The 24,025-nt window shown below is 40.1% G+C and overlaps 6 protein-coding genes across 6 annotated transcripts; 5 read left to right on the top strand and 1 right to left on the bottom strand.

The window, feature by feature from the left end:
* Positions 1–51: 51 nt before the first annotated feature.
* On the top strand, positions 52–2,135 carry LOC104769562 (cytochrome b-c1 complex subunit Rieske-2, mitochondrial-like). Its single transcript, XM_010493793.2, has 2 exons — positions 52–468; positions 1,260–2,135. Exons 1-2 carry the CDS (start codon positions 288–290, stop codon positions 1,901–1,903), a joined length of 825 nt encoding a protein of 274 aa, XP_010492095.2. The 5' UTR covers positions 52–287; the 3' UTR covers positions 1,904–2,135.
* Positions 2,136–7,547: 5,412 nt separating this feature from the next.
* On the top strand, positions 7,548–9,811 carry LOC104769561 (cytochrome b-c1 complex subunit Rieske-1, mitochondrial-like). The gene is made up of 2 exons (XM_010493791.3): positions 7,548–7,986; positions 8,968–9,811. Exons 1-2 carry the CDS (start codon positions 7,803–7,805, stop codon positions 9,609–9,611), a joined length of 828 nt encoding a protein of 275 aa, XP_010492093.1. The 5' UTR covers positions 7,548–7,802; the 3' UTR covers positions 9,612–9,811.
* A 1,015-nt stretch (positions 9,812–10,826) lies between these two features.
* On the top strand, positions 10,827–13,462 carry LOC104769560 (uncharacterized). The gene is made up of 7 exons (XM_010493790.3): positions 10,827–11,229; positions 11,397–11,568; positions 11,666–11,715; positions 11,800–12,100; positions 12,278–12,466; positions 12,558–12,740; positions 12,894–13,462. Exons 1-7 carry the CDS (start codon positions 10,874–10,876, stop codon positions 13,137–13,139), a joined length of 1,497 nt encoding a protein of 498 aa, XP_010492092.2. The 5' UTR covers positions 10,827–10,873; the 3' UTR covers positions 13,140–13,462.
* A 45-nt stretch (positions 13,463–13,507) lies between these two features.
* On the top strand, positions 13,508–15,800 carry LOC104769559 (peptidyl-prolyl cis-trans isomerase FKBP19, chloroplastic). The gene is made up of 10 exons (XM_010493789.3): positions 13,508–13,863; positions 13,948–14,017; positions 14,118–14,258; positions 14,517–14,602; positions 14,689–14,739; positions 14,845–14,925; positions 15,013–15,057; positions 15,179–15,234; positions 15,412–15,487; positions 15,574–15,800. Exons 1-10 carry the CDS (start codon positions 13,807–13,809, stop codon positions 15,667–15,669), a joined length of 759 nt encoding a protein of 252 aa, XP_010492091.1. The 5' UTR covers positions 13,508–13,806; the 3' UTR covers positions 15,670–15,800.
* Positions 15,801–16,543: 743 nt separating this feature from the next.
* LOC104769557 (protein NRT1/ PTR FAMILY 6.1) lies at positions 16,544–19,058 on the top strand. The gene is made up of 4 exons (XM_010493787.3): positions 16,544–16,974; positions 17,069–17,286; positions 17,387–17,967; positions 18,060–19,058. Exons 1-4 carry the CDS (start codon positions 16,737–16,739, stop codon positions 18,907–18,909), a joined length of 1,887 nt encoding a protein of 628 aa, XP_010492089.1. The 5' UTR covers positions 16,544–16,736; the 3' UTR covers positions 18,910–19,058.
* On the bottom strand, positions 19,009–23,962 carry LOC104769558 (uncharacterized). The gene is made up of 4 exons (XM_010493788.3): positions 22,526–23,962; positions 21,290–21,861; positions 20,980–21,199; positions 19,009–20,519 (listed from the first exon to the last, which is right to left on the bottom strand). Exons 1-4 carry the CDS (start codon positions 23,744–23,746, stop codon positions 19,161–19,163), a joined length of 3,372 nt encoding a protein of 1,123 aa, XP_010492090.2. The 5' UTR covers positions 23,747–23,962; the 3' UTR covers positions 19,009–19,160.
* Positions 23,963–24,025: the final 63 nt, after the last annotated feature.

The following is a 24,025-nucleotide window of genomic DNA, read 5'->3' as shown; positions in this document are numbered from 1 at the left end:
TTAAGGTGCCACGAAGCTACATAATTATCTAATAACAACACCGTCATTGCTATTGTTTGATATATACATTACTTCTTTGGAGTATTTATAGGAAAAAACCAAATTGACATTTTCTCGGAGACTATTTTTAAAGGAATATCCGAAAAAATAAAAAAACAACAATTTTTTTTGTTGTTGTAAAGGATTGATCTTTTTGGTTTGCATCGGCCATCCCTAACCTTAGGATTACGTGTTCTTCTTGCTCTAAGCGAAACCCTAGATTCGGCCATTTTCCCCATTGAGCAGAGATGCTGCGAGTAGCAGGAAGGAGGCTTTTGTCTGTTTCGCAGAGATCTTCGACTGCGTCCTCCTTCGTCCTCTCCCGTGACCATACCCTTTCCGATGGCGGTAACTCCTCTTCTGCCCCTAGATCTGTCCCCTCTGCGGATCTCTCGTCTTTCAGTTCTTACCACCGGAGCCTTATCAGAGGTCTGCCGATCTACAAACCCTTTCTCTCTTTCATTTCTGCTGTTGTTTGCAGTTTTTATCAATTGAATGATTTCTAAAAATGAAACCTTTTTTTCTTTGCTTGTGTGAATCAAGAGAATGATTGAGATTCGTAATCATAGTCATTTGAGAATTCCATGATTTGTATTAGAGCTTGTGGTACCATTTCGTTTTGTTCTTCTCCTTACTGGAAAAAATCTGTATTCTTTTGTCGAGAGGGAATTAGATTGACTTCTGTTTTGTTGATCAATCGAATTTGAATTGACCAGTTCCGAGATGATCCTTTGTTTGTTGAGAAAAAAAGCCTTTTTGATTCTTTGTATACCATCAATTGTCTTGTTATTAGAGAGATTGATGTTTTATCGTCTGTGGGGGCATCATGTTAGCTAGTTATACTTTGTTTGGCGGATTCATTAGCAGCTAAAAGGCAGGAGCTTGCATCAGTAGAAGAATCTGATATTTAGTATTGTTAACACCGAGAGCTACGTTTGTCATCTTAGCTTAAGAGTGTTACTGTTTTGAAAGCATCTCTATAATAATGAAGAGCAATCTGATCATTGAATTTGTTTACCTTGGTTTTTGCATTAAATAGAGTTCTGTTATCATTGAATTTGACATTAGAATTGTTTGGTTAAGTCTGTTAGCATTAGTCTTTCATCTCATGGATTTCACGCCAAGTCTTGATTGTGGTAGTCCTTTCTCCAGTGTCATTTACTGAACGTTTTGTTGCTTAATACTTATTGTGGTAGATTTATATTTCATGCTATTTTCAGGTTTCTCATCCCAAGTTCTTGCTCAAGGAAATGAGATAGGTTTTGCTTCAGAAGTCCCAGCCACCGTGGAAGCTGTCAAGACACCTAACTCAAAGATTGTCTATGACGACCATAACCATGAGCGTTACCCACCTGGTGACCCCAGCAAGCGGGCATTTGCCTATTTTGTCTTGTCCGGTGGGAGGTTTGTATATGCCTCTGTTATCCGTCTTCTTGTTCTGAAGCTGGTTGTGAGCATGTCTGCAAGTAAGGATGTCCTTGCCCTTGCATCCCTTGAGGTTGACCTTGGGAGCATCGAACCAGGAACAACTGTTACAGTCAAGTGGCGTGGAAAGCCCGTCTTCATCAGGCGAAGAACAGAAGATGACATTAAGCTGGCCAATAGCGTGGATGTTGGATCCCTCAGGGACCCACAAGAAGACTCGGTTAGGGTCAAGAACCCAGAATGGTTAATCGTGGTTGGAGTCTGCACTCATTTGGGGTGCATCCCCTTGCCTAATGCTGGTGATTATGGCGGTTGGTTTTGTCCGTGTCACGGATCACATTATGATATCTCTGGAAGAATTCGGAAAGGTCCTGCACCATACAACCTGGAAGTACCAACCTACAGCTTCTTGGAAGAGAATAAGTTACTCATTGGTTAATGAATAAAACACAAGCAAGAGTCAAGTGTCTTGGTCTGAATGATCATAATATGCTTTTGTTTTAATATTTTCCGGCATTGTAGCGCTTTCCTCACACTTTGGTCCCTCAGCAAGATTGTCTTGTTTTGCTGAATAATACAAACTTGTCATTGTATGACTTACCATCTGTCTCATCTGGTGAAAAGACACTGTTGTTCATAGTCTGTTTATTATTTGAAAAGAATTTTGAATAGTGCTAGGCCTATTTATCAGTACATATATCGTTTGTATTAGAGCTTCCTTTCGTATATTAAAGTTCTTAGACGTTGGTCACATCATGATACCAGTCTCGGAATCCACCAAGACAAGACTCACGGACTCAAAGACTTAGAAGCTTGGGCGGAAGCGATCTGATAGAGAGTAACCGGTTTGATGCTGATTCCACAACACCGAGGGCTAGAGAATATGATCCAAGGGCTATTCCTCGTAAGGATCAGAGACTCTACACGAAATCTAAGTCGTTTGATTCCACAAACTACCTAGAACTCGCAGGAACAATGATTTGATTCAAAACACAAAGTGTTGAAGCAAACTGAAATTTCTTATTATGCAAAAACGTGTCTCCCAAAGTACAAAGTAATAGAGCTTATAAGGGGCTCGAGTACAACTTCTAAATGCTAAAATAAAGAAAGAAATCACAATAATTAATGAAAATCATGATCTTTGGGAATTGAATGAGAATATCGGCCACATTGGGAAAGTTGTGATGCACTTTGAGTCTTGATAACTTGGGGCCAAAGTTGTGGTTTCTTGGGACGTCTAGATACATTCTAGGAAGCTTCTGGATGGTCTTGAGAGTCTCACAAAGGCGCACCATTGAATAAGGAAAGGACCGTTGTGTCATAAAGACAATTAGATCCAAATAAGGGAAGTTGCACTTTAACTTGATCCACCTAATCAAGTGAGGTGGGGTGCATCCTAAGATGTGTGGTGAAGTCTCCAAGTGATATAGAAGCTCTCCAGGACGCCAAAGGATGCTTTGGTTTGAGCCATTTATGGAAAGGTCCATTTTGAGTGATGATTGACTTGCGGAAGGGCTCCCTGAACCATGCCTTGAACTAGCTCGAAACAAGGGTGACTTTCTTTGATCTTCCACATTGGAATATGTGTAGGAAGATATGTGGAAGTAGGTTGCCTCATTAAAAACCTTTCTAGGTAAACCCATTGGGAAAAACCCTAGATAAGGGAAAAAGAGTGCAACGGTTCCATTCCAACGATATGATCTTTCAGCCCGTTGAAGGTCCGCATCACTTCTAGTTCCAGTGGTCAGCTCCAAAGTATGTTTGTTTCTGATTCTTGCACATATCGGAAGGATATCATAGTTCTCCTCAACTGGTACAAGCTGGTTCTCTCCAAAAAGTACTTCAGGCAGTTTATCGGGAAGTTCTTCAGGTTGTACATCAAGAAGTCTGTCATGTAGTACTTCAGCTACTGCTACAGCCGGTAATTCAGCTCCTGTTCTTACATCATCCCCTCCCCCTTGAATGAGTTTCGACCTCGAAACTATTTTATCTGCATCAAGAGAAAGCAAGTTAGCTTTCATGCGGTTTTGGGACTCTAAAGTCTTACCTTAGTATTGCTTTGCTTGATGGCGGATTGGTGCATCAGGTGGTTCATCTTGGAGCAGCATTGAGTGGTAGACTCCTTTTGCGGCATTCAACTCTAGTGTAGGCGTGTGGTTCACTGTGATAGATACACCATGGGGTGTTATAAGTTGCTCCTTTTTAGCTCCAAAATCTGAAAGTGGGTCTTTTGGCAAAGACAAGTGCGTCATATCCGTGATTGGAGGAAAATAGGACTTATCAACATAGCAACTAAACCGTGTATTAGCACATACCTTTGATTTTGCTTGCATTGCACGAACTTCTTTTTGGTCTAATGGAGCAAGAGTAAACTTGCTGTTGTTGAGGCTAAACGAATAGTGATTGGTACGCCCGTTATGTTGGACATCACGATCATATTGCCAAGGTCTACCAAGTAGAACATGCCCAGCTTGCATGGGTGCAACATCACACAAGACTTGATCTTGGTATTTTCCGATAGAGAATGGCACTTCGACTTGTTTTGACACCTTTATCTCCTCTTTGTCATTAAGCCATTTGAGCTTATACGGCCTCGGGTGATTAGTGGTGTTGAGTCCTAGCTTCTCAATAAGAGTAACACTAGCAATATTAGTGCAGGAACCACTATCCACAATTAAGTGACATACCTTATCCTTGATGGTGCAACGAGAATGAAACAAGTTTTCTCTTTGTTCAGGTTCATTCGTTGTTTGTTGGGCTGAGAGTACTCTTTGTATGACTAGCAGCTCACCTTCATCGGCATAGATGGTGGTTGCATCGGCTTGCACTGGATCGACTTCATCTTGTGAGTCATAACCGTCGGTGGTGATCACCATGACTCGCTTGTTGGGGCACTCTTTCGCCACATGTCCCCTGCCTTGGCATTTATAACAAATTATTTCATGTGATCTTTGAGGGTTAGAGGACTTACCTTGCTCGGCACGGTGAACATTTGATTTGAAACGAGAATCAACAACAATGGATTTTCCTTTGTCTATAGTTTGCGGTGGTGGTGCTTGAACCGTTGTGGGTTGTGGCTGGCTCCACGAGGTGTCTTTGGCTTTAGTCCGGGGATTTGTCTTTTTTTTTATTTGTTGCTCACGTTGCATGGCGAGATGTAGAACTTCCTGTAAGGAGTGGTAGGGCTGCGTCTCCACTTTGCGTTGTATACGATCTTGGAGGCCATCTACAAACTGGGACATGAGAGACTCCTCGGTCTCCTCAAGCTCGAGACGGCTTCTTATGAGTTCAACTTCCTCATAATACTCTTCTACACTCCTAGATCCCTGAAACAAAGCACGAAATTGTTTTAGTAAATCGCGGTAATAATGAGGTGGTACATACCTTTTGCGAAGCTCAAACTTCATGTCAGGCCAGCGTGTGATTTGTTGGTATCTAAGCCTCCTCTTCTCAGCTACTTCTCTGTCCCACCAAGCTAGTGCATGATCCGTGAGACTTGCAACAGCTAGGACTATCTTCTTTGGCTCTGTGTAGTGATAATACTCAAAGAGGTGCTCCATCCTCTTTTCCCATTCCAAGTAAGCTGAAGGATCAATTTTTCCCGCAAAGGTAGGTGCAGTGAGCTTCACTTCAGGTGGTAGGTTTCTCTCATCTTCACGAACACGGTTTCGGTCTCCTTGAGCTCTTCGATTGGGTTGATCAAAGGCCACATGCTGCTGTTGAGGTTGTAAGTCTGGTGGTTCCTCTTCTTGATGAGGATCATAGTTGCCTCCTTGAGCTTCAGGCTGCAGGTTCCTTCCTTGGACGAGTGGTGGTGCATTCTGATTCATTTGCTCCAGTTGGGTGAGCCGTGTTGACATGGTTGTCATGTTGACGTTCATGGTAGTGAGTGTAGTCATGATGGTCTCTAGTGTGATAGGATTTTCGTCACCCATAGTTCCTTGCAAAATTCAAAGATAAACAAGAGAGATCAATAGATATCTGAACTAAGCCAAACAACAAAAAACTGAGACAGATCGGAACAGAATTCAAATCAGAAATAGCAAACGAATTTTAAAATTAACAATAAAAATTTTTATGGGTTTTTAAGACTTTAAATAAGCTAAAACAGAAAGAAAATAATTTTTACGAGTTTTTTTTTTTTTTTTTTTTTTTAAATTTATAAAATTCAAGCAAAATAACAAACGAATATAGACTTTTTATGGTTTTTTTGTATGAAATTTTAAAACTGAATAAAAACAAAAAACAAAACAAGGAACGAAATAACCTGGTAAGATAGGAGCGTTTAAGCTCTGATACCAATGATACCAGTCTCGGAATCCACCAAGACAAGACTCACGGACTCAAAGACTTAGAAGCTTGGGCGGAAGCGATCTGATGGAGAGTAACCGGTTTGATGCTGATTCCACAACACCGAGGGCTAGAGAATATGATCCAAGGGCTATTCCTCGCAAGCAGAGACTCTACACGAAACCTAAGTCTTTTGATTCCACAAACTACCTAGAACTCGCAGGAACAAGGATTTGATTCAAAACACAAAGTGTTGAAGCAAACTGAAATTTCTTATTATGCAAAAACGTGTCTCCCAAAGTACAAAGTAATAGAGCTTATAAGGGGCTCGAGTACAACTTCTAAATGCTAAAATAAAGAAAGAAATCACAATAATTAATGAAAATCATGATCTTTGGGAATTGAATGAGAATATCGGCCACATTGGGAAAGTTGTGATGCACCTTGAGTCTTGATAACTTGGGGCCAAAGTTGTGGTTTCTTGGGACGTCTAGATACATTCTAGGAAGCTTCTGGATGGTCTTGAGAGTCTCACAAAGGCGCACCATTGAATAAGGAAAGGACCGTTGTGTCATAAAGACAATTAGATCCAAATAAGGGAAGTTGCACTTTAACTTGATCCACCTAATCAAGTGAGGTGGGGTGCATCCTAAGATGTGTGGTGAAGTCTCCAAGTGATATAGAAGCTCTCCAGGACGCCAAGGGATGCTTTGGTTTGAGCCATTTATGGAAAGGTCCATTTTGAGTGATGATTGACTTGCGGAAGGGCTCCCTGAACCATGCCTTGAACTAGCTCGAAACAAGGGTGACTTTCTTTGATCTTCCACATTGGAATATGTGTAGGAAGATATGTGGAAGTAGGTTGCCTCATTAAAAACCTTTCTAGGTAAACCCATTGGGAAAAACCCTAGATAAGGGAAAAAGAGTGCAACGGTTCCATTCCAACGATATGATCTTTCAGCCCGTTGAAGGTCCGCATCACTTCTAGTTCCAGTGGTCAGCTCCAAAGTATGTTTGTTTCTGATTCTTGCACATATCGGAAGGATATCATAGTTCTCCTCAACTGGTACAAGCTGGTTCTCTCCAAAAAGTACTTCAGGCAATTTATCGGGAAGTTCTTCAGGTTGTACATCAAGAAGTTTGTCATGTAGTACTTCAGCTACTGCTACAGCCGGTAATTCAGCTCCTGTTCTTACATCACATCACAATCGAGCCACAAGAGTATGGTTAGAGGTGTTTGAGAATATTTGTAAACCTTTTTTCATGTTCTCTCTGGAGAAAACATTTTGAAGACGTTTCAAGTTCAACTTCAAACTGATCCATACTTTGTCTTCCATAATGAAAAGTCTGAGACTACTTACTTTGATGAATGCTGTCATTAATCGGATTGTATCTTAGCCTCATTTACTCATTTTGTTGGTTATCCATGATTCTACTACTTCTTTGATGATGTCCTCCTTTGTTCGAGGCTTCTAAATCTCATTGGTGAAACACTACATATTGCTGCTTCTATTGTGGTGGTGTCCCAAGAAAGACTTCACGTTAGAGAATGTCTTCCTCCTTATTATTTACCTTGACGTCTCGCTGTGAATCCTAAGAACGTGGTGACCCTAGCTAGTAAGTAGTCACTAGAGAAGGCTCTCTCTCATCGTCGCAACATACAACAGATTTGCATAATACTCCAGTTAAGTTTAAATAATTTTTAACAAAAAAAAAACATACGTGTAATTTTTAAAAATCTATTTTTTTTTTTAATGATACTGAAATAAAAATATTTATGTCACATGTTAACTATACTCAAAAATTAAATTATATCGTAAAACCAACAAAAACGTCATCAAAATCATATACTAGTATAATTAAAATATTAATTAATAAGGTAATTAGAAGGGAAAAAGGAAAAACAAAAAACAAATTGACCTTTTCTCGAAGACAAAAATTTTAAAGGGGACTAGTCTTTCTGTGTAACCTGAGGATTGTGTTCTTCTTCTTCTTCTTGCTCTGAGAGCGAAACCCTAGATTCGGCCATTAACCCAATTTGAGCAGAGATGCTGAGAGTTGCAGGGAGGAGACTTTTCTCTGTTTCTCAGAGATCTTCGACTGCGACTTCCTTTGTCGTCTCCCGAGACCATACCCTTTCCGATGGAGGAGCCGACTCCGCTTCAGCTCCCAGATCCGTCCCATCTGCAGATCTCTCATCTTTCAATTCTTTCCAGCGGAGCCTTATCAGAGGTCTGCTGATCTACACCACTTTCTCTCTTGATTGATTGGTTTTCTCATTTCTGATGTTGTTTACAGATTCATTGATTGAATGGTTCTATTAAAAAAAAAAATGATTTTTTTTTTTTTTGCTTGTAAGAGTCCTGCGAATGATTGAGATTGTTAGTATTGTATCTGGGCGATGATCTGTGCAAATTGACGTGACATCTGTTTTGAATTTCATGAACTAGAAGGTGTTGTATTATAGCTTGATTTACCATTTCTCCTTAATGGATTAGTAGTTATGCCTTCAATGATTACTTCTTTTGTCCTAATTGGAAATGAACATTTTGGTTAGGTTGATCGGGTATAAATTGACCAGTTCTGAGATTATTCTTTTGTTTGATGAGAATAGCTATTTGAGATCTTTGCTTGGGCGTTTTGTTTTGTTTTGTTTTAAGCATGTTTGTAATACACATCATCTGAGCATTGGAGTTGTTTGCTTGTTTTTCTTTTGTTGATAAGAGTAGTGTAGTTTCAACTGAATTTTGATATTATAGTAGAATTGTTTGGATGAATCTGTTATGCTCCTTCATTATTCTTCTATTGTTTCCTGCTACTTGTATGATCACTTCTTTAGGAAATAGACATTTGAGTTTATTGATCGAATATGAATTCGCAAGTTCTTAGATAATCCTTTGTTTAAGGAGGAAGGCTTCCTGTTTGTAAATCCTTGTGTTGTGTAATCCTTAGTGTGATAAGCACTAGCTTCCTGATATCTAAGTTTTAATCTTGCGTATTCATATTGATCATTGAATTTGGTTTCTTGATTTCTGCATCCATTAGAGTATCTTTTTTTGGATATATCTCATACTCCTGCTCCTGCATCTTATACCTCAAGGATTCTGTGTTTTATTATAGAAGCTTATACATTAATTTTCAGTGTTAGTCTTCTACTGCTTAATACTTATTGATGTGAATATATATATATTGATGTATCATTTCTGTTTTCAGGTTTCTCTTCCCAAGTTCTTGCTCAAGGAAATGAGATAGGTTTTGGTTCGGAAGTCCCAGCCACCGTGGAGGCTGTCAAAGCACCTAACTCAAAGATTGTCTATGACGACCATAACCATGAGCGTTACCCACCTGGTGACCCTAGCAAGCGTGCATTCGCCTATTTTGTCTTGTCGGGTGGAAGGTTTGTATATGCCTCTGTTATCCGCCTTCTTGTTCTGAAGCTTGTGGTGAGCATGTCTGCAAGTAAAGATGTCCTTGCCCTTGCATCCCTCGAGGTTGACCTAGGGAGCATCGAACCGGGAACCACAGTTACAGTCAAGTGGCGTGGAAAGCCCGTCTTCATCAGGCGAAGAACAGAAGATGACATCAAGCTGGCCAATAGTGTGGATGTTGGATCCCTGAGGGACCCGCAAGAAGACTCTGTCAGGGTCAAGAACCCAGAATGGTTAGTTGTGGTTGGAGTCTGTACTCATTTGGGATGCATCCCTTTGCCTAATGCTGGTGATTATGGAGGTTGGTTTTGTCCGTGTCACGGTTCGCATTATGATATCTCTGGAAGAATTAGGAAAGGTCCTGCACCATACAACCTGGAAGTACCAACCTACAGCTTCCTGGAAGAGAATAAGTTACTCATTGGTTGATTACATAATTCACGTCAGTCAGTCAGTCAGTGTCTGAGGTCTCAATGAACTTCATCTGTTTTTTATTGTTTTTAATATTCCGGAATCCGGCATTTTGAAAGCAAGATTTGTCTTGTTTTTTTGCTGAATAATACAAACTTGTGATATTTGTTGAACGTATACCCAAGCTAAGATTAATCTATTGCTCGTGACTCTATTCATTAGTCTGTGTTTATTATTGTTCATCGTATGGATATTGTATGAGAGAGATTCCTATAACGTATCTCAAGATTCTTGGCGTCATCATCAATTTGGATTTGCAATTACGTTTTGAGTTCCAAGTTTAGATCTCAATGTTCACTCACTAAAACTGATGTAGCAATGCATACACATGTAGCATATCCCAAAACTGCAGATAAAGTCTACAGACTACAAGTATGAGCTCTTGTATCTAAAAGTAAATATTGGCTTTGATTATCTATGACTATCTATTACAAAAAAAGTAAGTAGAAATTGTAATCGTAAGACGATCCCGTGAATGAGTACTTGTCACAATGTCACTTGTCAGTCATGCAAAAGGGGCATATAGCTAGATCTTTATTTCTTTCTAGATTATTTCGTTATGTACACAAAGCATATTGGGACAAAAGAAATTATTTGATTCAGATTAATCTGATTTATGTTCATTCTTTCTAAATTTTAGCTAAGAAAAATGGTTTGACCTTTTTAATAAGTGGATCCCGGTCGTAGCAACCCCAGCCCTACCCTAGTAGTCAGCTACACTGGTTGCACACACAAAAGCCAAAACCTCTTGATATGGGTAAACCATTGTGGAGTGGACGATGAATTATTTGTTTTCCTTTAGTGATACGGAAGTGACTTTTTCCGACCCTTGCGACCTAACAACGGCCATTACATTACTAACTAATCACAAGCCAAACACCCAAAACTAAGCAACCTCTCGTGTTTATCATAAGGCAACCGCTCTATGCCTCTATCTGTTATTATTTTATTCATATACATCAGACCAGCTGTTTTCTAAATTCAGACTGATTAATCTGGTGTTAAAAATTTAAAATCACATTTACCAATACTAAAAATTCTATATTTAATCACTATTACTACATGATGATGTTTTTTTCGACATAAGTTAGATTTATAATCGAATATATAACTATTTCTTGTATGTTAGCTAAGATATATTTGGATAAAATTGTAAGAAATAGAATATGTGAAAAAATGACAAAAAAAAATAGTCAACTAAAATAGCAAATATCGCCATCATGATATATAGAAGTCGTATGATTCTAAAGTTCGTCTTTAGCGTTCCCGACCTAACTCAAAAACTCACCACCAACCCCATTTGTTTCCCCTTCTTGTTTTTTTTTTTTGTTATATTCTTCTTTGATCGATCAAACCAAGAAAAGAAAAACTCTTTCATACATCCCCCGACCCAAAAAAAAATGGCAACCATTTCGAATCTCGCTAATCTTACCCGCACACCTTGTCTCGACTCCAAATCTTCCTCTTCAGGTTCTGTCTTGCCCAGATCCTCCATCAGTTTCCGCACTTTGAACGCAAAGCTTTCATCTTCTCACCTTTCCCTTCGTTATAATCAACAATCAACACCTTCCCTCTTGTAAGTCTATCTATCTACACCAAAAAAATATGATCTTTTTTGACCTGGAAACGTAACTCGAATCTCATGGTGTAGGCTATATAATATAATCAAGGTTCCTCTTTTATTTAGTTGGTAATAAAAAAATCTGATTTTGTTCTGTTTTCTTTTTGGTGTTAATTTTGCAGTGTGAGGTGTTCAGTCTCTGGTGGAAACGGAACAGCTGGAAAAAGAACACCTCTTCACGATCTATACGAGAAGGAAGGTCAGAGTCCTTGGTATGATAATCTATGCCGTCCAGTCACAGATCTTCTACCCTTGATTGCTCGTGGTGTTAGAGGCGTTACCAGCAACCCTGCTGTAATTTTTCCATCACCTCTCTTGTGTTTGGCTTTGCTTTTTACTATGTGGTTTGTTCATTTGTCTTTACTCTTTTACTGTTTCAAAACCTCTGCAGATCTTCCAGAAAGCTATTTCCACTTCAAATGCTTATAATGATCAGTTCAGGTACTCTTGTTTACATATATTCTTGTGATTTGTCTTGACTTGTAGTTTCATTCTAATAAAGTTGGATGATTTTTTTGGATTTAGGACACTTGTGGAATCCGGGAAGGACATTGAAAGCGCGTATTGGGAACTTGTGGTGAAGGATATACAGGATGCGTGCAAGCTTTTTGAGTCAATCTATGATGAGACTGATGGTGCTGATGGCTATGTCTCTGTTGAAGTTTCACCTAGGCTTGCTGATGATACACAAGGCACTGTTGAAGCTGCTAAATATCTTCAAAAGGTTGTGGACCGTCGTAATGTCTACATTAAGATTCCTGCTACTGCTCCATGTATTCCTTCCATCAGGGATGTCATTGCAGCTGGGATAAGCGTCAATGTCACGGTATGTTATCCTAGAGTCTTATCATTAAATTTCATGTTTTTATTATTGCAAGTGTAGAGTGTGATGATGTACTAGATCACTGGATTAGTCCAAGGGTGTTGAATGAATTTGATTATCTGGATGCACTGATGTTAAGTTTTTCCAAATCTTTTCTCATTTTGTTCTGTTATGTTTCAGCTTATCTTCTCAATCGCTAGATATGAAGCAGTGATTGATGCATATTTGGATGGTCTCGAGGCGTCTGGACTTGATGACCTTTCAAGAGTTACCAGTGTTGCTTCCTTCTTTGTTAGTCGGGTGGATACTCTTATGGACAAGATGCTTGAGCAAATTGGTACCCCAGAAGCTCTAGATCTCCGTGGGAAGGTAAAAGCTCTATTCATTGCTGAGAATCATACACCAGCCAATGTGAATATCGAGTATGAGAGTATGACACAGGATATGTTTACTCTTGCAGGCTGCTGTGGCTCAAGCTGCATTAGCATACAAGCTGTACCAGAAGAAATTCTCAGGGCCAAGATGGGAAGCTTTGGTTAAGAAAGGTGCCAAGAAGCAGAGGCTTCTCTGGGCATCGACAAGTGTTAAGAATCCAGCATACTCTGACACCTTATATGTCGCTCCTCTCATCGGACCTGACACTGTAAGTCATTTCTTTGTTTGTTTAGTCTCTCATGTTTCACTGCTCAATATTAAAGTCTATGCTGAAGATCAAAAGGCTGTAGAGGAAGTATATTCATAGGCTCTGAATTATGTATGTAAACAAACGTTTCCATTATTTTGGTTGTGGTTTTAGGTGTCAACCATGCCGGATCAAGCACTGGAAGCATTCGCAGATCATGGAATCGTGAAGAGGACAATAGATGCGAATGTATCAGAAGCAGAAGGGGTATACAGTGCACTAGAGAAGCTGGGAATAGACTGGAACAAGGTAGGAGAACAGTTGGAAGATGAAGGAGTAGATTCGTTCAAGAAGAGTTTCGAGAGTCTGCTCGGTACTCTGCAAGAGAAGGCCAACACTCTCAAACTAGCCAGCCATTGAGAGAAACAGTCATCATTTTGGTTTTGGTGGGTAAAATAAAATAAAAGAAGAACCTTTGGCTTTGGTTACTCAACCCTTATGCATTCTAATGTTGTTATTATAAAAAGGCTTTTGCTTGATGTTTCCACATTGTGAGCTCTTCTGTCTTCTTTGTTCTTTGCACGATGCTTCAAAGGAGGTTACTATTTAGTTTTTACCGTATCTGTAAGTTACAATTTTCACTGAAAACAGAACCAGCGACTGTCTTTGTCTTCTTTATTCTATCATCTATGTACCAAGAATTTGCATTTTGGTTTCAAATAAAAATGGATTACATCTGCGTAGTCAGGTCTATCTAATACGTTGTTGTAACTTACTAGAAGAAAGGTAGGCAAAGAAAGACCAAAACCTCTTTGTAACAATCACTTCTCCCTTTCCATAGCACACACACTACATCATCACTTTCTCCCAACCCTTGTGTACGAAACTATTTTGTGACGATCTGATATACAAATAGTTAGTATTTATCTCTCAGGAACCTTAAAGATCCAAATAATTATTACAAATTATGTACTTAATTTGGGATTATATAGAGAAGCACTAGAAGTCTCTACAAAAAGAAAAAAAATAATTTATCTCTCAGGAGACGTACCAACCAAAGTTTTAGTTTTTTTTCAGTTTCAGTGAAATGGCGTCAATTTCATCCTTTGGCTACCTCCCTCAATCCACACCGCTCACCACCACCGTACGACGCCGTACCGTCTCATTGTTTCTTCTTCGTCTTCTTCCTTTTAGTCTCCTGAAATCTCTCGTTTTTTAATTTCCTCAGAGATGCCGGACGACTGTGGCTGCACGATTAGCCGACCAATCAGATGAATTCTCTCCTCTTCGCTCTACCAGTTCGCTTCTGCAATCTTTAGTTTTCCTCTCTGTCGATATTGAATTGCCTTCTCCTCCTAAGTTGTAGTGAATTGATTGTGTTTAAAAAAACAAAAACAGGTGGGAGTTGTGGGTGTACTCATACCACTGGAGAGTTTGATCGCAGAAAAGTGTTGGTTTCTTCTGTTAGTTTGTTGATTGGAGCCTTTGTATACGATGTTAAAGATGGAGACTTTGCAGCAGCTTCCCAATTCGCTGACAGTAAGAACTTCAATTCTCTTTTTTTGGAGGCAGAGTCTGAGTTAAGTAGTTTCTTTGTGCCTTTTTGGAGTTTAGAATTTTGAACTGTTTGATTGCTCTGAGGCTGTTCTCTGTTAGGAGTTTTGGTTTTGGAAGAAAAGATGTTAGCTTTTTGGTTGCTTGACAGCTTTTTGAATATTTTCATAGTGATTGTTGAATACATCAATGTCTCCTTTTTATGAATCCACATTCTTTTGGGTATATGGTCTGAACTCACAGTGCCAGCGCTTAAAGGAAAAGATTATGGCAAAACGAAAATGAAGTATCCTGATTATACAGAAACACAATCTGGTCTTCAGTATAAGGTCACCCCTCGTTTAGTGCCAAATCCTTTTATAGTTTAGACTACGTAGTGAACTTTTTTAACTTTGGAGATTTGAAATGAGTGCAGGATTTGCGAGTAGGAGCTGGGCCTACAGCGAAGAAGGGTGACAAAGTTGTGGTAAGGAATATCTATGGTCCTGTATCCTTTGGTCTCAAGTTTATCTAGAAGTTTGATATGGTTAGAGAATTTGGAGTTTGCTTATAATTGAGCTGGGCATGTCAGGTTGACTGGGCTGGTTACACAATAGGTTACTATGGCCGCATCTTTGAAGCTCGCAATAAAACAAAAGGGGGTTCTTTTGAGGTATGAACTCGTTTTTGGCTCTTGTCTGTTTCATTAGCAACAAATGATTCAGTTCTTAACCTGTGTGTTCTATTTGTGAATCTGTAGGGAGACGATAAGGAATTTTTCAAATTTACCTTGGGATCGAATGAGGTGTGTGCAATTCTAAATTCTTATAGTTACTATGCTGGTTGTACTGGTTTAAAACATGGACTATGTTGTTGAGGGTATGAATTGTTTGTTTTTGGGATGCTGCATGATTTTGGTGTTCCAGGTGATACCTGCTTTCGAGGAGGCTGTCTCTGGGATGGCTCTCGGTGGTGTCAGAAGGTTCAACATATTTCTAATATCTCTCATACTCTACATATCCTCATATGATTTTCATTGGGAAGTTCATATAGTTAAAAGAAACTTACCTCCTTGGATCAGTGTAGAAGAGATGTCAAGTCTCACACAAGTGACTGACGTTAGAATGAATCAGTGTAATCATTTAGATTGGTATTGCAGGATAATTGTACCGCCAGAACTAGGATACCCGGATAATGACTACAACAAGAGTGGCCCGAGGCCGATGACTTTCTCTGTGAGCCATTGTGTTTGTTTCATGTCTATATGTATATAACAGTATAAGAAAGACAAAAAAAAAATGTTCTCTTTTATGTTGCGCAGGGACAACGTGCATTAGATTTTGTGCTGAGGAACCAAGGGCTCATAGACAAGACACTTCTCTTTGATGTTGAACTCCTCAAAATTGTACCGAACTGATATTAACAGCAACTGTCTCCTACACTCACGTACATAGATATATATATATATATATATTTATGATGTGTATACTTTTAGCGGCACAGTTGTGTAAATTGAGCTCTGTTTATATCATATAATGTTGGATGCCAGCTTCAAGGATCTGTACTGAAGTGTCCTTATACTAAATTCAATTAAATAGTCGAAAAATGCGTTAAATTTGAAGGCATGGACTAAAAATTTGATTCATCTTTACTTCAGTGTATATAAAACTAAAATAAAATCAGTTTTGATTTTGATTCCAATAGAGAAATAGTTGTGTATCGGATTTTACTTCACTTACAAATTTGTCTTGAGGTGGCTTTTTAAAATTCCTTAGCTGTAATAAATCTTCCTTTTGATTGAAGAAATTGAGAATATAGGGGTTTACTTTGCAAACATAGCTTTTCCCTAAACGTATAACCTTATAGGGTTTAGACTTTAGATAATGATAATCCCTAACATAGATTAGTTATTATTACACTTCATAAATTTTCTCGATATATAAAATATGAACACAAAACTAGTGTTTGCTTCTGTTGTTTTGACTTTTGTTGAGTTAAGCAAATATGGGTAATGGGTTCGATGTCAGAGTCATCATTAATGGAGACAGCAGAAAGAAAAGAAAAAGAACCAAGTTGGAGTGACGCATTGTAGAAAGCCCTTAGGTGAGAGTTGTGTCTTTCCAAGTACAAAACCGACCGATGGTTATATGCTTATGTATGAAAATCAAGAACATGAGTCCTTCCTGTCTTAAACGAACGTTTTAAACTGTGGGCATAATAGGACTCCACGTGCAATTAATGCAGGTCCTGTATCTACCACTTACCAGCTAGCCCCCGTCTATTTAATATCCAACTTCCCATTTTAAGCTACTGCATTTATACACTTCTCTAACTAATCCCCAAACATCATTTTCTGCTTTCGGATTTTCTTTGATTGATTCAACTATATTATTAAGTTCCCTTTATTGTTCTTAAGCTCTCTTGCTGTTTTTGGTCACTGTAAAGAATCCGAAGTTCTATGGTTTTGTGAGCCAAAGATCGATTATGGTTGCTTCGGAGATCAAATCCCCTCTCAGTTTCGAACAGGGTACGCCTGGTGGATGTTCTAGCTCGTCTGTTCATCATAGGAAGCAGCTGAGTGTGTTCTTCATAGAATCAGATAACAGACGTCTTGCTCTTGGTCGTGGCTATACTGGAGGAACCACTCCGGTTAATATTCATGGCAAACCCATCACCAATCTCTCCAAAACCGGTGGTTGGGTTGCAGCTTTTTTCATTTTCGGTAACTTTCATCTTTTGTCTTATATTTGATGATATAGATATAGTTCATAGTTGTGCTTGCAGCTTAAGTTAGTTTTGGTTTGTTGTATGTTTAGGAAATGAAATGGCAGAGAGAATGGCTTATTTCGGACTATCAGTGAACATGGTGGCGTTCATGTTCTACGTAATGCATAGGCCTTTTGAGAGTTCATCAAACGCAGTCAACAACTTCCTCGGCATCTCTCAAGCCTCCTCTGTTCTCGGTGGCTTCTTAGCTGATGCTTACTTGGGGAGATACTGGACTATCGCCATCTTCACTACCATGTATCTTGTCGTAAGTGTACTAGAACCTGTTCAATTCTATGAAACATATGTTTCGATATGAAATTATTTTTAAAACCAATGGTATTTTGTATTGTGTTGCTTGTGAAAAGGGGTTGATAGGAATAACATTGGGGGCAAGTTTGAAGATGTTCGTACCAGACCAGAGCAACTGTGGCCAGTTATCATTGCTCTTAGGAAACTGTGAAGCAGCCAAATCCTGGCAAATGCTTTATCTCTACACGGTTCTCTACATAACCGGATTCGGTGCTGCTGGTATAAGGCCATGTGTTTCCTCATTTGGTGCAGACCAGTTTGATGAGAAGAGTAAAGACTATAAAACACATTTAGACCGTTTCTTCAACTTCTTCTATCTCTCGGTCACCTTAGGCGCAATCATTGCCTTCACTTTGGTGGTGTATGTTCAAATGGAACTTGGTTGGGGTATGGCCTTTGGCACATTGGCCACGGCTATGGGGATTTCTAATGCTTTGTTCTTTGCTGGTACACCGCTTTATCGGCATAGGTTGCCTGGTGGTAGTCCCTTGACTAGGGTCGCTCAGGTCTTAGTTGCTGCTTTCCGTAAACGAAATGCAGCTTTTACAAGCAGCGAGTTCATTGGTTTGTACGAGGTTCCTGGCTTGAAATCTGCTATTAATGGCAGTCGTAAAATCCCTCATTCCGATGATTTCATGTAAGTCTTCTATCTGATTTTTAGGATTTTCAGTTTGTAACTAGTAACCAAAATAAAACTTAGTCTAGTATATATATGGATTCATTATGCAGATGGCTAGACAAGGCGGCGCTTCAGTTGAAAGAAGATGGATTAGAGCCATCTCCATGGAAGCTATGCACAGTAACACAAGTGGAGGAAGTCAAGATTCTGATCAGATTGATTCCAATACCAGCATGCACTATAATGTTGAGTCTAGTCCTCACAGAGTATCTTACACTCTCAGTACAACAAGCTTATACACTCAACACACACATTCAACACCTCAAGCTTCCAGTGACGTGCATGCCTGTCTTCCCAGGCCTTAGCATTTTCCTCATTCTCTCCCTATATTACTCTGTGTTCGTCCCTATCACGAGAAGAATCACTGGCAATCCCCATGGTGCTTCCCAGCTTCAAAGGGTGGGGATAGGGCTAGCAGTTTCGATCATATCAGTAGCTTGGGCTGGACTGTTTGAGAACTACAGGAGACATTATGCGATACAACATGGTTTTGAGTTCAACTTTTTGACCCAAATGCCTGAACTAACCGCATACTGGTTATTAATCCAGTACTGTCTCATCGGAATCGCAGAGGTTTTCTGCATCGTAGGGCTATTGGAGTTCCTTTACGAAGAAGCTCCTGATGCTATGAAGAGTATTGGTTCTGCTTACGCTGCTTTAGCAGGCGGGTTAGGGTGCTTTGCTGCCACCATTTTGAACAATATCGTCAAGGCTGCGACTCGGGACTCGGATGGGAAATCGTGGTTGTCGCAGAACATAAACACTGGGAGATTTGACTGTTTGTACTGGCTGCTCACGCTTCTCAGCTTTTTGAATTTCTGTGTTTTCCTCTGGTCAGCTCATAGGTACAAGTACAGGGCTGTTGAGTCTGAGGAAGACAAGAGTAGAGCACTTCTATAAAGACACCATCTCTGTGTTCTGTTCTGCATATCATTCTTTTTTTAGAAAGACAGTAGTAACTGTATCATCCTACTTTGTTAATGTTTAAAGGTATTGTTCTTTTGTAAGAAGACCATAAAATTATGTCCTGAAAACGTATATTTTGGCAATTTTCAATGCATCCGCTGAGATACAAAACAGGGAAATGAAAAACACTGTTTCACAAATTCTGTTACAAAAAAAGGGTCCAAACATACTAATCCTACGACTGTCTAAATATACCTCAGTCCTTTCATATATTGCTGCCTAGATATCACATACTGAGCTGCAGAGTATACAATGCCTAAAACTCCCAGAATCCGAACTTGAAACACGTCTGTTATTACCACGGCTGCAAAGCTAAGTGGCACGGTCAGCATCGGTGACGCGTCTGTGTGTTTGGTGGTGTAACTCCACACGTACCTGTTGAATATAATGTGACCTGGTACTGTGAGTATTAAAAGAGCCAGGTTCTTCACTGCAAAGAACCATTCACGGCCTCCAATTTCTACTCCCCAACCTGCGTTTCCACCAAACCAAACTTCTTCCCAAACAGTGTAAAGAGAGGATAGTGCCAAGTATGTTGATATCGCTACTGTAACTGGAAAGTATCTCTGTTTATCACCAAACCCGGATAAGAGATCAGAGTCTTGGTTCAGGAGAAGTAAGATTGGAGCCAGGAAGAATATCGCTTGGCTTGAGCCGCCTGACAGGTGGAGGTTGAGGATTACGCATATGGCAAAGCACATGATTGTGGCGACGTTACCAACCGCAGGCATCCATGCCGCTCCCTCTTCTGACATTTTCTCTACTGCAAAGCTTTGGATCGAGGTGTTTCGGCGTTGCTGCATCAACCTCATTCGTGTCGGGAATATTCCTCTGGCACCGCCTTGGGTTTTTGATTGACCACTCCTCTCAGAGAATTTATCACGCAAAAGTGAAGTGAGCTCAAACTTAACCAGGAGAGCTATAAGCATAAATATCGCTGCATAGAGACCTAAAAGAGATGTTCTTGCACCTTCAATGGCCAACATGGTTGTGACTTTCTTATCCTCCTCCCTTGTATCCCAACCCCAGGCAACATTATCGTTGGGATCGTTTTTAATTCTGACTTGCCCTTCTAACAAATATGTCACGGGGAACAGAGCCACAAGAAGAGCAAACACCCAGGGAAGCAGCTTTGTGCTTGAGGCAGATGGGAAATGGGTGAAGATGACAAAAACTGAGGCACACACCATTGTTACAACGATCAGGGCGTGCAAAACAGCAGCTTGTAGAAAGAACTCTGCAGATATGTAAACACCGAGAGCTAAACCCATGGCAATGGAATAAAAAGCTCTCAGTTCTACCACATATTTGATTGGGATAAGAGATGTGGCAGCAGCAAGCATCAACAGGAGTGACACAATAAGCAACCAAGACGGCCAAGTCGGTTTGGATGCCATGAATCCATAGATAGAGATGTCATCAGCAGACTGGCGAGCGGCCTTGATCATGTCTGAATGGTAACTCCACGTCATAGGCATCGGTGGCTGCAACAGAATAAACATGCATCCAGTTGCCACTACTAATACCAAGCTTCTTTTAGCTGACTGCAAAAAAATAATGAAATTGTCCTGATCAGTAAAAAGCAAAACTGAACTCTCTTTTTAGTGTTTATACTCTTTACATCAAGACCTTAGTTCCAGCATTTACTACACCTAGATACAGTCTACAGCACGACTATAACTAGATACAGTCCAACTAATTCATAGAGTAAAAGTAGAGGTTTTAAAACATGAAATGAATGCTTTCAAGAATACAACTAAATAGAGCAATTCTCCTATAAAAACATCAATTAGTATTCTTTTTACGCTCCATGATGTAACCTCTTATAGTAACCAACAAACTCATAACATGTTAAATGACCGGCTCGCTAAAGAATTGTTGCTATGTTTTACGTCCACCAAAGAATCTTGTTGGAGAACTCTTTCTTAGATATTGGTTCCTTTTCTAGATAATCAGACAGAAATACATCAAACAAAACATATGCAAATAGTATAACAGACATACCAAGACATGCGAAAAGTGGAGGGCAACAATTGGTATACAGGCCAGACCAATTGAAACGATGCAGAAACCAAGAAGCAAACCATCAGTCGGAGGTCTTCCATTCCACCACTGCAGAGCATCAAATATTGTTTCCCGGCAAAACCAAACAGAGACAGCAACCACTACGGCATGAGCATAACCTTGCCATGGTTTCATTTTAGAGGCAGATTTCGACTTCTCCCTGCACATTCCACCAATCGAATAACTAAAAATCAAATTTAAAATTCAAAATGAGAAAATGCTTGTAGAAGTAAAAATGCCCAGTGCATACTTGTATAGCAGGAGGGGAGGGGAAACAGCCAGCAATAGAGCTGCAGACACCCATACAATTGATTTCGATGATAGGAAGAGCATAGCCAACTTTGCTGAATAAAGACAGGTCAAGATCCAGACTGCCTTTTGTCCAATTCGGTGGTCAGCAAATAGTCTTCTCACCACAGCCAATCCTATAAGCGACGTCAAGATAACCATGTAGCTGGGGTACATCACATCGTCTTCCATTCCATAATAGTATATGCTTGAGTAATTGAAAAAGCGGTCCTCGATGTAACATAGCAATAATGCATGGGCCACCATACCAGCTTCAGTCAAGAAGTGGAATTTTGATGGAAGAAGAACAAGACCAGGAATCACCATTGCTATGATAATGTTGGCCACTATTAGCTTACAGAATGATTTGAGGAACATGCCGGCTAACCATATGTTTAAATCCCAATAATTATGCATGACGAACCATATAACCATTAAGCTTCCAAGGGCAACAAATGCAAAGTAAGAGGGCACACTTTTCTTTGTAAAAAATCGAGCAAAATAAAGCCCAGCGACTGCAGGAAGCGGGGTAAACTGCAAGATAAACAGAGAATAGAAATTCCATTGTTACTAAAAAGGTGGGATCATTAATCAATGACAGGAAATAACAAATGAGACAATTTATGGAATTCAATGTGTCAACTGTCAACTTTAAGAAAGGAGACCTTCATAGATGGACACATGCATTACTTGAAAGCGGTAAAGAGTAAAGCAACTATATCAACTTGCTGCAGCAAATTCTACAAAACTACTATGACACGCGTCAGCTGCCACATACAAGTCAACTTTCTTTAACTAAGAAATAGTGTGTGGACTGATAGGAAGCACCCGCAGAGAAGGCACAACATTACATTGTCAACATATGCCTTAGTCTACATGTCGTATATTTCTTTAAAAGTACAACTTGTATGTATGCTAAAGTTAGGGTTTTGTAAACTTTTTTGCTATTTAATGTTGGAGCTTTACTCCTTCAAAAGCTTATACAGCTGATCCAGTCATATGTAAAAGAAAATACGAGTACTTTTCCATTCCTACGACCAAATATTAGATAACATACGATTCTGGTAGCTTGCAATATGCTAGACTAATTTCATGAGGTACCTAGTTGACTAATTGAAACCAAAATTTGATTACAGGAAAGCTCAAGGACATAGTAATTAATTATGATATGCTGTGCAATGAGAAGTGAAATACTTACCAGAACTGGAAATCCTACAACAATAGCTCCTGCAGAACTCACAATCACAGACAAAGCTGTGAAAAAGGCTGAGCTAAGAGCACCCGATATCATTCCAAGAACAGAAGCACCAGCGCCAGCAGCACCTCCAAGCAGTGTTATGGTCACCAGAAGGTAGTTCAATGGAGGGGGCACTTGAATATACTTCCCAAAAGAGCGGAAAACAACTCTAATCTCCAAACAGATCACAATAATGACCATGGCAATAGCCCCATTCACAATCCGAATGCTCTGCAGCTGATGAGAATCCTTGGTAACCCACCATAAACCACCTCTTGTCGAAGCATAAAGCTGGAACAAGAAAGGGATAAAGAACAAAAGCAGCAAATCACAAAGTGAAGCAGCTGATGAGAAAACCACAGAGTAATGTGACGCCACATGAAACAGAAGCGGCATAAACATCAAATTCAGCGAAAGGAAACAGCTCTCGAGCTGTCCAAGTATAAAGCTATCATCAGGGATCTCTCCTCCATGATACTTAACTTCCTGCTTAGTCTTGAACGAAGAAACCCTCGGAATAGCGAAAATCCAATAGAATACGCAAGCGAACAAGAGGTAATAGTAAGAAGCGTTGTTCATCCCAACGGCAGAGATGGTCGCCCATGCGAAAAACGAAGAGGCGGTGAATGGGACTGAGGCGAACAAGAGACGCTCAAGAGCGACAACAATTGAAGGATTCTCCAACTGAAGCCATTTGAATTGAAGCGAGGACCAGCAACCAATGAGGAACGTAGTCTCAGCGCAGAGAAAAGCCGCGAGCAAGCCGAGAGGAACGGAATTGAATGAGGATAAGAGAGAAGAAGAGAAGAAGAAGGAGATCTGAGCAGCGATCAGCGACATCCATATACCGAGGAAGCCTCCGAATTTGACATTGAGAGAATCGACGATGTAGGAGATAAGGAGGCCAATTGTGAGGGTAGCGACAACCGGAGCGCCGCCGAGGTCGAGGAGGAAGGCGGCGCATGGGACAAGAGCGATTGCGATCCGTCCATTGTAAGCGAAGGAAGACGGAGAGAATCGAGAGTTGTTGGATCTTGAAGTAGGAGTAGCTCGATCGATGAAGTTTCTGGTGGAGCCAGGGCTCATGTGAGGGGAGTAAGAGGAGGAGGATACAGTAGGTTCACCGGATGAAGTGGTTATATGCGGCCGGAACAGCCGCGGCTGTAGCTCCGGTGGCATCATCGTCGCCGGAATTTTTTTTTATTTGGGATTACAGATCGATGGCGAGTCTCGCCGTTTACTGATGGAAGAAGAAAGGATCTGTGTGTTGATTTCGCGGAAACTGTGACGTGTCCGGAGGAATCGTAGCCATTGGATCTGTTACCAGTGGGGCTCTCTCCTATAGCTTTCGTAGGTCCGCATCCACTGAATAGTGAGGACAAAAAACGCTGTCGTTTCAAGGTATGACTAGTGAAAACAACACTGTCGTTTCGTCGTCATGTGAGGAGTGACACGTCACGG

This window comes from Camelina sativa, chromosome 20 (assembly GCF_030686135.1).
Source record: "Camelina sativa cultivar CO46 ecotype springtype chromosome 20, ASM3068613v1".
In the NCBI taxonomy this organism is placed as follows: domain Eukaryota; kingdom Viridiplantae; phylum Streptophyta; class Magnoliopsida; order Brassicales; family Brassicaceae; genus Camelina; species Camelina sativa.
This window is presented reverse-complemented; position numbering and strand designations above follow the sequence as displayed.

Coding starts and splice junctions, on each gene's coding strand:
- LOC104769562 (XM_010493793.2), top strand. CDS start 288: ATGCTGCGAGTAGCAGGAAGGAGGCTTTTGTCTGTTTCGCAGAGATCT. Junction 469..1,259: donor CCACCGGAGCCTTATCAGAG/GTCTGCCGATCT, acceptor TGCTATTTTCAG/GTTTCTCATCCCAAGTTCTT.
- LOC104769561 (XM_010493791.3), top strand. CDS start 7,803: ATGCTGAGAGTTGCAGGGAGGAGACTTTTCTCTGTTTCTCAGAGATCT. Junction 7,987..8,967: donor CCAGCGGAGCCTTATCAGAG/GTCTGCTGATCT, acceptor TTCTGTTTTCAG/GTTTCTCTTCCCAAGTTCTT.
- LOC104769560 (XM_010493790.3), top strand. CDS start 10,874: ATGATATATAGAAGTCGTATGATTCTAAAGTTCGTCTTTAGCGTTCCC. Junction 11,230..11,396: donor CAATCAACACCTTCCCTCTT/GTAAGTCTATCT, acceptor TTAATTTTGCAG/TGTGAGGTGTTCAGTCTCTG. Junction 12,467..12,557: donor CTCTAGATCTCCGTGGGAAG/GTAAAAGCTCTA, acceptor TTACTCTTGCAG/GCTGCTGTGGCTCAAGCTGC.
- LOC104769559 (XM_010493789.3), top strand. CDS start 13,807: ATGGCGTCAATTTCATCCTTTGGCTACCTCCCTCAATCCACACCGCTC. Junction 13,864..13,947: donor CCACACCGCTCACCACCACC/GTACGACGCCGT, acceptor TAATTTCCTCAG/AGATGCCGGACGACTGTGGC. Junction 14,018..14,117: donor CTCTCCTCTTCGCTCTACCA/GTTCGCTTCTGC, acceptor AAACAAAAACAG/GTGGGAGTTGTGGGTGTACT.
- LOC104769557 (XM_010493787.3), top strand. CDS start 16,737: ATGGTTGCTTCGGAGATCAAATCCCCTCTCAGTTTCGAACAGGGTACG. Junction 16,975..17,068: donor TGCAGCTTTTTTCATTTTCG/GTAACTTTCATC, acceptor TTGTATGTTTAG/GAAATGAAATGGCAGAGAGA. Junction 17,287..17,386: donor TCACTACCATGTATCTTGTC/GTAAGTGTACTA, acceptor GCTTGTGAAAAG/GGGTTGATAGGAATAACATT.
- LOC104769558 (XM_010493788.3), bottom strand. CDS start 23,746: ATGATGCCACCGGAGCTACAGCCGCGGCTGTTCCGGCCGCATATAACC. Junction 21,862..22,525: donor TTGTAGGATTTCCAGTTCTG/GTAAGTATTTCA, acceptor TTTATCTTGCAG/TTTACCCCGCTTCCTGCAGT. Junction 21,200..21,289: donor CCTCCCCTCCTGCTATACAA/GTATGCACTGGG, acceptor TGGAATGTGCAG/GGAGAAGTCGAAATCTGCCT.